Source organism: Phoenix dactylifera, chromosome 3 (genome assembly GCF_051530095.1).
Source record: "Phoenix dactylifera cultivar Ajwa chromosome 3, Ajwa_hap1_PhDact_Kaust_v1.1, whole genome shotgun sequence".
In the NCBI taxonomy this organism is placed as follows: domain Eukaryota; kingdom Viridiplantae; phylum Streptophyta; class Magnoliopsida; order Arecales; family Arecaceae; genus Phoenix; species Phoenix dactylifera.
In genome coordinates, this window is record NC_143192.1 from 42,317,115 (window position 1) to 42,330,304 (window position 13,190).

At 45.9% G+C, this 13,190-nt stretch overlaps 1 protein-coding gene and 1 long non-coding RNA gene across 2 annotated transcripts; one reads left to right on the plus strand and one right to left on the minus strand.

The window, feature by feature from the left end:
* Positions 1-212: 212 nt before the first annotated feature.
* LOC113461674 (uncharacterized) lies at positions 213-7,203 on the plus strand. The gene is made up of 3 exons (XR_005509878.3): positions 213-428; positions 6,600-6,668; positions 6,831-7,203. It is a non-coding gene; the product is annotated as an uncharacterized LOC113461674 (long non-coding RNA).
* Positions 7,204-9,115: 1,912 nt separating this feature from the next.
* LOC103699099 (Leucine-rich receptor-like protein kinase family protein) lies at positions 9,116-13,190 on the minus strand. The gene has a single exon (XM_008781152.6). It carries the CDS (start codon positions 12,801-12,803, stop codon positions 9,273-9,275), a length of 3,531 nt encoding a protein of 1,176 aa, XP_008779374.5. The 5' UTR covers positions 12,804-13,190; the 3' UTR covers positions 9,116-9,272.

The window sequence follows — 13,190 nt, forward strand, 5'->3', positions numbered from 1 at the left end:
TTTCCATTTCAAACTTATAACCACTCCCTCCCAATACAAAGACTAACTATATTATGAGGGAAAAAAAAACTAATTTGTTATATTCAAGTAGGGTTTTGAAGTATATATTATGCTAGTTTAGAATCGGCTTTAGTCGGTTCGGGGTACCGATTAGAAATTTAGTAAATCCAAATCCAATATATATTTAAAATAGGCCATGTTTTCGGAAGGCCCAGATGCGCTCGCAGGCCACAAAAAATATCCCCCAGTCCTCCACCGATCACGTGCAAAGCACGTGCCAGATGGTAGTACCTTGTGCGCGGCCACCGCCGGCCACATCTCCGCTACTAGAATCGCCTTCTTGCCTTCAGCCTCCGGTCCGCGTAAAAAGAACCCGGGATCAATCGAGTTTCTGGTTGGTACCACAGCTTGTTCTAATCCAAAACCCGGTGCGTTCTTCTTTGATTTTCCTTTCTGGTTTTGGTTTTAGAATTAAATTCAGCAATGAAGGAAAAAAAGCTTAAAATCGATTCTTTTAACATTATCGATGGAAAGCAGATAGCCGCTAATGATTATTTCTCTGAATATTGCAATGGAAAGTTGAGGATTTGTATTATTTTTTTTATTTTTTGTTTTTAATCCAAGAATTTGTTTCTTGGTCTACTTTGAAACCTAAATATTGAGATTGGCGCTCACATGGTTGATGGTTAATACTACACTTCTGAATTTCCTGGGTTTTGATGCTTCTATTTTGATAATTCCTTGTTGATTCTGTCCGTGCTTGAATCCAAATTCTTTTGGTCGATTGTGGAACTTGCAGTTTAATTCGAATAACAATGTCATGAGACATTACAAAGAACAGCGGAAGTTGCAATATATAGGCTCATCTGAAAAAGCACTGTGCCATGTTGATAGGAATGGGCAATATGATGATTGATGTGTGCTTTATTAACACTCTTGAAAAATCAAACTCGTGTTAGTTTTGTTGGAATCCTGATTTAGCTACAAAGTGAAGATTGGAAACATTAGTTTCTCCCATGTTTACGAGAAAATTTTGTTACACCTCGGCTTTGCAACTATTTATTGCCATGAGATGATGCTTGTTATTGGTCTTCATGCACTTTTCTTGTCCTCATAATATTTTTTGTAAAGATGTTAGCTCAAAATATTGTGTGATTTCATCTCCTTGTCAACTCAGGGTCATAGAATTAAGCAGCAAGCTGATAGTTCATATGTTGGTGTCCTGATTAAATGGTGACAATGACATCTACAAGACAAAGAATCGAGTAATTTATGGATAATAGTTGGAATCATGATGTTTATTTGGCTACTAAAAACTGCCAGTAAGAAGATCAGGCAGAGGCTTGCATCTCTACCAAAAACAAATGCTGAGGCTCGCATGAATTTTAACGTTATGATATGTTATTTTTTCCGTGATCCTAGATCCGACATAGAAGCTTGAGCAATACAATTTGATTTGTGGTTCTGCGTTAGGTATGTTGGTAACCAGAAGAAAAATACTCAACTTTGTGTTGCATCCATTCTTTTGTTACATTAGACATGAGAAGCCTATAGGTGAATGAATCATAGGTAAAAACATTATTCAGAAGATAGAAGGTAAGAAAATAGAGTAGAAAAGAATTACATGTTTTCTGTTCTCTCGGTGTATGCAATTCAAATAAAGCAGAAGACTTTTTATCTTTCCAAATCAGAGATTTTTTTTAAAAAAAAATTCTAGAAGTGTGAAAAATATCACAACGCGCCTCTTATATGCATGGAATTTTGTAAATTTGGGAGATAAGCATTAATAAGTTGTCAAGGTTTAGAATGTGGCTTGATGCATATATGAAAGATAACCATGTTTAACTATGTGAGCATTACTTTGAAAGGGTCATCGTTGGATTGAGGTTTGAAACCTAAAAAAAGGATACTAGCCCCTGTCCTCCACAAAAAACCCCCGCCCCCAAAAAAAAACTGTACATATTACATACATGATATATGTATAAATATGGTAGAGTGAGATACACCTCCCCCTCCTCCCCACCCCCAACACACATGCACATAGTCATGTAGATCTATCCATCCAAATTGACCAGGTAAATTCGAGTTGTTGATAAATCACATTATTTTTAAATGCACATTTGAACACCTGTATACTTTTGTTTGTTGTAATACCTAAAGTGAGAGGTCAACGGTCATTTATTTATTCTCATTTTTTGTACTTTGCAAGTGCTTACACTTGGTCTGAGTTGGCTAGGCACTTTTATTTTCTGTAAGGATTGATATTTCAAGCATTAGGTGCTTTTTTTCTTTTTCTGTTTTCCAAGATCCACAATCTTGACAGTGGGCTCTTGCCTTGTCCTCTTTTCCCAAGAGAAGACAGGAAGAATTTGGTGCTAGAGGTGAGATGGATTTCAAGAAATCAAATAAGTTGGTGTTAGGAATTGGTGAAGATGGTGGCCATTGAAACCAATAATGGAAGGGAAACGAATCTTTCCTATCTCCACCTTGTTTCCTTGTTTTTCCTAAATCCATTTTGATGGTACAATTTGAATTTTTACATATTTGTTTCAAAAAAGATGCCAAGAGAGTTTGCATGAAGAAGAACATGTGGCAAGGGATGGTTCTTAGCCTTAGTAAGTGCACTGTTATTTGACTCAGTCTTCAAAAACTATTTTTATTTCATTACTTTAGTGACATCCTATGACAATGCTCGACAAAAATATACAATAACGAATCACAAAATTTTGGATAAAGATTTTTTTTTGAGACTAAATTTGCAAACAGTAAGGCATATGAGTGTGTTGAGACATTATGTGCTGGTTAGCATCATATTTGATGTAAAAAAATTGGATATTAAGCCATAAGACTTTTCTTACTAGAGCTTGAGGTCATGGAAATATTTGAATGCAGTAAAATCTATAATGTTTTACAATTTTAAAAATATTCCTAGTATTAGAGATTGCTATTTTGGCTCAAATCCAAAGGTCTAGAAATTGTTTTCAATTTGGAGGTTGAGCTCATTTTGATGGAATTTGAAGTTTAGACTATTTGTAGCAAACTCATTGGGGTAGTTTCTTATTTACATGTAATATATTAAGTAAGTGGTACTCATGTAAACACTCGTGTAAACAAGATTTGCTTTCATTTGTTTGCCTGTTGAGTCATAGGCTATCCACAACTAACAAACAACCTCCATCTTTTTCTCCGGGGCAATGAAATGGTGAAACCATTATTTTATAACATTTTTGGTTCAAATATGTTATAATTGAGCCATGCCAAATCATATCAAACAAGCACCTTTTGATATCGAATGATAACCAGTGGTTTAATAATTTGTTTAGTACTTAGTATCGATCCTATCACGTATGGTTGCATGGGCTTTTCTTTTTTTTGGGTGGGTGGGGGATGAGGTGGTTCTAACACCACAATCTACCTATACTTGCACACCCCCCCCCCCCCCCCCCATCCCAAAAAGCCAAAACCTTGGTCGGGAAAACAGTGCCCTTAGCTTGCGGAACCGAGGTACTAGGAAACAGAGCCCTTAGCTATTTAACTCTCGGTACTTGGATTGTGGATAAAATAAGACAAGTTCGTATAAGACAAACATAAGTGTGGGAGAAATATGGGCATAATTGGGTATACAAAAATATGCAAGTCCACACAAAATACATGACGTGCGCTTAAAAGTTAAACAAAATATGGACTTAATCATTAAATTACATTCTAACCAACAAGATCATGTATCTGCATGCATATTTGGATCCCTTTTAGCTATGTTGCTATATCCTAAAATTTGAGGCTTGGATGGATTTTACTTCGAAAGACATAATTAGCCAACAACCATACCAAAAGCCATGTAAGATAGCTGAGGATGTTGAAGTTATTTTGTCTTAGCATTAAATATGTACAATTCGATTGTGATCACTGTAGTCAATATTTCCTTTGTTTCTGTAGATCTCATAGATTTTAAGAGTTTAACAAGTTTGTTTTCTTTAACTATTTTTCTAAGTTGAGTTGATTATATGTTTGTAAAAAAAAAAGGCGGCCCACTGTACAAGGCTCCTGTCGTTGCAATATCTGGAGAGAGTCAGATGTACGCATTCTTACCTCTGTGTGCAGAGAGGTTGTTTTCATATTTCGAACCCGTAACCTCCGAGTCACAATGGAGCATCCTTTTTATTGTGCCAAGGCTCACCCTCTATCGTATCATATAGCACAATCTTCATATCAATGATTCTAGTAGTCATTTGCCTTCCTTCAAAACTAATTTATATCAACTGAACAAAATTTCACTTTAATATTATGGCATTCCTTTTATGCCATTGTGGAAGATAAGCAATTGATGATATCTATGTATTCCTTCTCATTGATCATTGTTCATCCTTTTTACTAGATGTATTTTGGAACTCTATTGTTGAATTGTATTCAAATAGTTGTCTCATAAGTAATTTCAAAATTGTATTGCATATCATTTTTTTGAGAGAAAGGGAGAGAGACCCACCCGCATTATAATTTTCTAGGTCTCAATACTTAGAGATGCACCACCCAAGACTTGAACACATAACCTCTGGATACTATAGAGAGAGGTACGGCCACGGGGATAAACCCTAATTCATAACTGTATTGGGTATCATTAAGTTGGGTTATTTATTCTTCTTTTAAGATTTATAGCATTCAATAGTACCATGTCGATCAAAGATGATTTAGAATATCTATAGTACCACATTGATCTAAACAACCACGTTGGGAGAATGAAAGTTTCAGAGAGAGAATGTAATGTTCCAGATTTGTGATCCTGAAAGGTGGAATGTCGTGTGTAGTGAGTGATAAGGAATATGCTGTTGACATGTGCATTAAAGTGAAAACAGCAAGGTGAACTATTATTATAATAATGAAAACATAAAACATAATTCGAGCTGATTTTTATCAATAAGCGTATACTAGAGTGTAGCTACGTGCAAGACTCAAGGATGTAGAGATGGAAAAGGGTTTGCGCCGCTTGTTTCATTCATTGGAGGACCTCAAGATATGAGACATTGTTATCTGGATCTAGTGGTGCAAGTCAATCAGTTTGGAAAACCACTTTCGTCATTACCATGATAAGCTATGATGAATGGGAAGAGATTGTTCATTGTTCAGTTTGGGATGATATACTTATAAAAGGGCTGATGTCACCACGCCATTTAAAGTAAAATGAACGATCCTGACCATAAAATTATGTGAGAAACTTATTTGGTTTTGTTATAGCAGGTCCATGACACTGAATTTGAAAAATGAGGCTTGCCACATGCCTCTCTTGATCATTGTGGATAATGAATGTAAGAAATAGCGATGACTTTCAACAAAATTGTCTGTATGGAAACATTGGACCAGTTTGATGATCCTATATTATATGTTACGATTAATCATACAATCAACAGCCCTCGGAAACATTGTTGTTAAAATCTCACGATTCACAATCCAGATCCCATCCTTGGATCAAGATCAATGTAGGATCACAAGATTTAGATCCATATGATGGAAGATACATTCATTTGGATCATAGAATCCAACTTGATTATGCTAAATACAAATTAAATCATGGGTGCACCCATTTTCTATAATTTATGCGACTATATGGCTTTTAGATTAGTTATCAACAATAAATCTCGAGTAGGAGAATTAGCAAGTATGTTATTGAAATTCTTAAGAGTTAAAAATAAAATGCAAATTTATCAAATTTATGGCGAATATGTTAAGGTCTTAACCTTTTTTTTCTCTAAAAAAATATACCTAAAACAATAACTAAATTGACAGATGGTATATAAATTATTGAATAACCAAACAAGTATCTCTTTCTATAGACTTGCTACATATGGGCCTATATTGGTGAAATCTAGAATTTTTTTATATGTATGGCTTTCTATTCACCATTTACCTACTTTATAGCTGACTCATATTTTGATTTTCATAATTCTTTTACATTTAGAAAGTTTGCAAAAATAAGAAAAATCTAGTCCCCTCTATGAGTTACGAATCCCAATCTTAACAACAGTCCTTGGGGACACCAAAGGCCATCACAATCATGTCTTGTTAATAGATAATGATATAGCCCATGTTTACCTTTTAGTTTCCTCGTCAGGTTTGGATTCTGATCTTTCATGAATGCAACTCCAGTCCAAGACAATTATATCTCCAGTCAATCCACATGATTGTCAAGTATTATGCAAGTGTTCCTCAATTACTTGATATTTTACCTGTTCCGTAGAGTGATTTATTTGTTAATTTTTAGACACAGATCCTTAACTGTAAATTCAAGATGCAAGGAGTTGCCATTTCATACATAGATATGTTTCTAGTTAAAAATCTTGATATCAGACTCTTTTCTCAATGAGATATAACCTGATTTTGTTGTGTAATAAATTGTTACTGCCAATATACAAGTACTATAAAAGCCAAGAGCTTGGGATGTACTTTGCAGAGGGTAACTAGAACCTCCAGTCTTTCAGACGGGAAAAATTAGATGTATGACACCTTCAATAATTGTGTACTTTGTATGTCATGTGAATTCCATTCCAACAGTCATGGAATTTATCATGATCATCATCTGACATCACCCTTCTTCCTTGTTTTTCTAGAATGTAATTGCTGTACGTCTGCCTGGTTGTATGAAGGGTTAAAAATGGTATTACCACTGCAACAATCAGGTCTCTCTCTCTCTCTCTCTCTCTGACACGCACACATACATCTTTTGCCTACACTATAGAAGATAGCAGGTTCCACTGCTCTCATGAATCTAAGAGTTTGTAAGTAGGTGGGTTCTTGTTCTTTGCAAATAATCTTCAAGTTGTGTATTTCGATGTCTGCAGATGGTTCATCAGATCGGCTCTTTCTTCTTTTCCAGCTTGCAAGCCAACCCAACTTCCCCTTAGGTGCTGCTTCCGTTAGTTGGTGAGGATGCTGTATCACCTTAAAGAGAAGTAATGTCAATTATGTGCAAGTCCTATTTCTCCGCAGGGCTATTATTTCGGTGTCCTACTATTCATTTCCGAGCATGGCAGTAGCACTTGGCTTAGCCCCTGCAAAGCTGATCAGCATCATTCTGTATAAAATTCTAGGCCCATTTATTCTCGCTTGTTGATCTTAATCTTTCAGTGTGCATAGACTGTAGCATTTTGGGTATGTATGTTTTTGCCGGGATCCATATATATGAGCAGAGCGTTGGAGTTTCTTACCCTGTGAGATGTCTTTTGTTTGTTTCTGTCACATGGGGATGAGTTAAAAAGCCGCAGTGGTCTGAAGCCATGCAATGATCTGGTCTCTCTGCAGCGTTGTTTTATCCCACGGGTGACCTTTACCGATGCTCCTCTTATTTTTCACCCCTTCTGTTTCTTACTTTTGGTTGCTCTGTACTCGTACGGTCAGCAAGCTAATTGATATCAGTATCGCAGTTATCCAACTTGGAGTCGTGGTCTCCTTGTTGGGAAATGTTGTTTGAGCGACCGGTGAAAGACATTTGGATCATGGCACTTTGTGTCGAGTATTATCTACCTCCTCTGTGTTGGAGATATTTGTTCTGTGAGTCCTGTTGATATGAATCTGGTTTCAGAAGTGCTTTGATGAAATGGACATCTCGCGCCAAAATGCTTGCACAGGTTGTGCTATTCTCCAGTTGCTTCTTAATCCGACAGTTTATGCAATGTTGTTAATTTGAAAGCCATCTTCTGATTTTTCTTTTGTCTCCATCTCGTCCCTAAATGGTTAAGAAGTTCATATATGAGATGGATAGGGTTTCATTCTACCACTAAACAGTTGAACGAGATGCCATTGATGATGCATCTCTGCTGCTGAAGCTACATGAGTTGTGAAACAACTGACAATGATTTTGTGAGAGATCTTAGCGCCGTGCATTCGGTTCCTCAACTGTGCTGTGCATTCGGTTTCATAGTAACAAAATTCAACTCAAAACATTGTGCGAGCTCGGCCGCTTGGCCCATCTAGCTAGCAGACCGCCTCGTTGAAAAGGGTCTACTTGTGTCTTGAGCGCGGTCGATGTCAACCTATTAACTTGACTCGTAAAGCACATTTATACGATGTACTATAATACAGAGTAACTTTGTCATATGGAGGATGTGTAGTTTCTTCTTCTTTTCTTTAAGATATATATATATATATATATATGTTTGAATACCTAACGGTAACATTGTGCTAGGGTAAGATCAGATAAGCGTACCAGGACAGGTCACACTGGTCGAGAGAGATTGGAACCGGACCGGGGGCTTCAGGACTTGATTCTTCTTGCTATCCTAAAAGGAAGGCGGAGAAGAGAAGGGATGATTAAAGCAACGGTCACCTGTATCGGGTTTGTCGCTTCGAGCTGTCCAGCTAATCCATCAAATTCCCAAACAATAGTCTATGAGAAAAAAATAATAAAAATAAAAAGAGCCGCTACTCGGTAGGCCCTGTTTCGGAATCTGGGGAACCAAATCTGGATGCCTGAAAAGATAAAAACAAAACCAAGAGGCAAGGCCAGAGAAAGATTGGAAGAGAAAGAACAAATGATACAATTCCAATCAATAAAGGTTTCAGCACCTCCCACCCCCACCAGCAGTATTACCTCCCGTCCCCATCGGCATACGACACAAATTGTTATACAATTAATTGAAAAAGACAAATCTACGGTGGGCCCCCATCTCACCCCCTGGTACTCGTCGATTCCAGAAAAGCAAGCCGGTGAGATGGAATCCTACGATCCCAACCCTCAACCACCATTGGTACGGTACTCGAAGCCGGCCTGACCACTAGGACAGAAGCTCCCTCCACCATCACCACCACCACTCGCTAGGAGTGCGCGCATAAAAAAATTTAAACACAGGAACGCAGCGCCTGGGCCGGGGGCTGCCCCAACGGCTACTTCACGAGGCCCTCGCCCTAAGTGGCCCTCTTCCTTCCGGCGGGAGAAAGGTTCCGAGCGAGCAAGAGGCAGCCGATGCGGGGGGCCCCCACAGAAGAGTCACTTTGACCATGCCGTACGTGCTTTCCTGCCCCACCTTCCTCTGCGGCGCCGTTCGGCATCCGATCCGTTGGGGGCTATAAAAAAAACATATTAAAAGAACAAACAAAGAGGGAACAACAACGGAAAAACCGGAAAACGGGAAAAATCCTACAAGGAAACGGAAATAATTCCTTTTTTTTTTTCAGAGAAAATGCGAGAGAAGGGAAGCCCCCCTCCCCCCCCAAAAAACAAAACAAAACAAAACAAAAAAAAAACAATGGCCGGAGAAGAGGACGCGAAGAGCCGTAGACCGGTGTCAGGCGGGGGAAGGCTGGGAGGTGGGATCGGCGGAGGAGGGGACGTCCGGGCCCACCCGGCAGCCCTCGAGCATGAAGACGATGTCGGCCATGGAGGGCCGGTCGAGGGGATCGGGGGCGGTGCAGAGGAGCCCCACCTTCACCCCGAGGAGGAACTCCTCCCACTCCGTCGACTCCGGGTCCAGCTCCAGCAGCCCGGGCTCCAGCAGCTCCGAGATCTGGCCCCGCTGCAGCTGCCGCTTCACCCACTTCACGATGTCCTCCTCCTCCCCCGCGAACATCCCCGGCCGCCGCCCCGTCAGCAGCTCCAGCAGCACGATCCCGAAGCTGTACACGTCCCCCTCCCTCGTCGCCTGCCCCGCCGCCGCCGCGTCCGGCGCCACGTACCCCAGCGACCCCACCGGCGTCGACGACGTCGACGCCACAGCCGCCGCCTCCGCCGCCCCGGCCGTCACCACCATCCGCTCCAGCCCGAAGTCCGACAGATGCGCCTCGAAGTCGGCGTCGAACAGTATGTTCTGCGGCTTGACGTCCCCGTGGATGACGCCGGAGGCGTGGAGGAATGCGAGGCCGCGGGCCACGCCGAGGGCGATGAGGTGGCGCATGGGCCAGGTGAGGACGTGGCCGTCCTGGTGGGACGCCTCCTGGAGGAGCGTCGCGAGGTTGCCGTTGGGCATGTAGTCGTAGACCAGCAGTCGAACATCTGGCGGCGGGCCGGCGTAGTAACCCCTTAGCACTGTGAGGTTCCGGTGCTTCACCTTCCCCAGCGACTCTGCCTCCTTCCGGAACGCCGCCTCCTCGATCACGATCGCCCCGTCGGCCGAAGTCGAAGGCAGGCGAAGGATGGATAGCACGGTGCCGTCGTTGTAGCAGGCCTTGAACACCAGCCCGTGGCGGCCGCGGCTGAGCACGTTCTCCTCGTCGAATTGCCGCGTCGCTTCGACCGTGTCCGCGTAGGTGGTCCGGTTGTCGAACATGACCAGCTTCGGCCCGCCACCGCCATTCTCTCCACTCCCACTCGACCCGCTGCCCCTCCCTGGGCTCCGCTTCTTGACGCCGGCTCTGCTGGCGAGGAAGCGGCTCCGCCACCTCAACAGGGTGATCACGAAGCAGCAGCAGAAGAGGACCAGAATAAGGACGGCGCCTGCCACCAGGCCGATCAACAGGACCAAGTTGCGCCGCTTCCTCCTCCGCGAACCTTTGCATTCCGCTTCCAGCGGCGGCCCGCACAGGTCCGGGTTTCCGGCGAACGCCGACGGGTCCCCGAAGCGAGAGCTCAGCATCCCAGGAATCTCGCCGCTGAGGTTGTTCTCCGAGACATTGAGCCGTACCAGCCCGGAGATGCGAGCCAAGGACGAAGGGACGGGGCCGGAGAGATCGTTGGCAGATAGGTCGAGCGTCTGGAGTTTGGAAAGATTGGAGATGGAGTCGGGGATGTCACCTGAGAGATGGTTGCCATCCAGCCGGAGCGTGACCAGCGACGAGCAGTTGGAAACTTCCGGCGGGATCTCGCCGGAGAGATTGTTCTGGCCGAAGTCGAGCTCCACGATATTGGAGAGGCGGGAAAGGTCCGCCGGAATGCGGCCGGACAATTCGTTGGACCGGAGCTGGAGAATGGTGAGATTGGAACAGTTGGCGAGCTCTGCGGGGATCTCGCCGGAGATGTGATTGCCGGAGAGAGACAGGACTTGAAGGGACTGGAGGTAGCCGTAGGTCGCCGGGATCGGGCCGGAGAAGGAGTTGGCCGTGAGGTTGAGATGCTGCAAGCTCCACAGGCTGCTGAAACCCTCGGGGACTTGGCCGGAAAACCAGTTCTCGGCAAGAGAGATCACCTGAAGGTCCGGCAGCCCGAAGAGCTCTGCCGGAAGATCGCCAGAGAGGTTCTTCTGCCCGCTGAGATCCAATGCCTTTAGGTTCAGGAGGCTCCCGATCGCCGCCGGAATGCTGCCGGAGAAGCCGTTTTTGCTCAGGTTCAGGCTCTTCAACCCTGCAAGATTCTCGATGCCGGACGGGATGTCGCCGGAGATTCCGTTCCCGGAGAGGTCCAAGAAGGTCAGGTTGCTCAGCCGCGTCAGCTCCTCCGGCACGCCGCCAGTAAGCCGGTTCTTGCCGAGGGAGAGGGTCTCCAGCCAGGAAAGATTGCCAAGACTCGCCGGAATCCTCCCGGAGAAGAGATTCCCGCCGAGATAGAGGTTCCTTAGCATGGCGAGCCCTCCAAGAACCGCGGGGATCTCGCCGGAGAAGCGGTTCTCCTCAAGATCAAGAAACTGGAGGGCGCCGCATCGCGCGATCTCTAGCGGGATGGGGCCGGCCATGGAGTTGCCCCCGACCCGGAGCTCCTGCAGCGCTGACAGCCGCCCGATCGCTGGCGGGAGGGCGCCGGAGAAGGCGTTGCCGGAAAGATCCAGTACGGCGAGGCCGGAGAGATCGGCGAGCCCCGCCGGGAAGGGGCCGGCCAGCCGGTTGGCCTTGAGGTCGACGACCTGGAGGGCGGAGGAGGCGTTGGCCGGCGGCGGCGGGGAGAGGGCGGTGAAGGCGTTGTCGGCTAGCTGGGCGATGCGGAGGGAGGAGTTGGAGAAGAGGGAGGAGGGGAGGGGGCCGGAAAGGCGGTTGTGGGAGAGAGAGAGGACCTGGAGGGAGCGCATGACGGGGAGGGCGGCGGGGAGGATGCCTTGAAGGTCGTTGCCCTGGAGGCCGAGGTGGAGGAGGGAGGAGCAGTTGGCGAGGACGGCGGGGATGGGGCCCTCGAGGCGGTTCCAGTCGAGCCAGAGGTAGAGGAGGGAGCGGAGGCGGACGAGGGAAGGAGGCAGGGTGCCGCGGAGGCGGTTGAAGGAGAGGTTGAGGAGCTGGAGGCGGGGTGCGGCGGCGGAGAGGTTGCCCGGGATGGGGCCGGCGAGGGCGTTGGAGGAGAGGTCGAGGAAGCGGAGGGGGGCGGGTAGGGCGGTGGGGACGCCGCCGGTGAGAAGGTTGCCGGCGGCGTCGAAGACCTGGAGGTCAGAGAGGTTGGCGAGGAGGGAGGGGGGAAGGGGCCCGGTGAGCGAGTTGAACTGGAGGAAGAGGGAGCGGAGGCGAGAGAGGCGGGAGAGGGAGGCGGGAATGGGGCCGGAGAAGGAGTTCTGGCGTAGGCTGAGCTTTTGGAGGAAGGGGAGGCCAGCAGCGAGGCGGTCGGAGATGGGCCCGGAGAGGCGGAGGCGTGGGAGGCGGAGCTCGACGACGCGTGGGGGGGCAGAGGTGGGTGAGCAGAGGACGCCGCGCCAGGAGCAGGGGGCGGAGGGGGAGGAAGGGTCCCATCCGTCGAGTGCGCCGAGGGGGTCGTGGAGGGCGACGCGGAAGGCGGTGAGGGCGTCGATCTCCGCTTGGGTCTCCGGCGTCCGGTTCCCTGGCAGCGCCGCCGGTGGCGGCGGCGTGGCGGAGATGAGGAGGGGGAAGAGGAGGAGGAAGAAGAGGGGAGAGGATGCCATAGTGGAGCGCAGACAGAGAGAGTGAGCTTTCTTGAAGGTGGGCTCGAAGGGACTTACGGTTTTATCCATGCATATTCGTTCATCAAGAAACGGAGAGAAAGTGGTGGTGGGTTCGTTCTTTTCTCAGATGGGATTTTTTGGCCCAGAGAGGGGAGGTGGCCAGTGTTTTCAGTGCGATGAAAGAAAAGAGAGAGAGGGAGGGATCTTGGACTGGTTTCCCTCCTCTCTCTCCGTCCGAGGCTCTTTTTTTGAAATAAAAAAAAAAACTGTGGCATTAAATAATAAGTTAAAGCTTAAAGCGAGATAAAAAGGTAACTTCCTCGATGGAGGCTGGCCAAGGCTAATGTATGCTGTAACTGGTCCGGTTTACTTCCCTTTTTTCTTCTGGGGTCAAGAGAGTTACACAACGGGTCGGGTAGGAGTTCAAAATTTCGGCTCTGTCGTTTTCTATGCTTT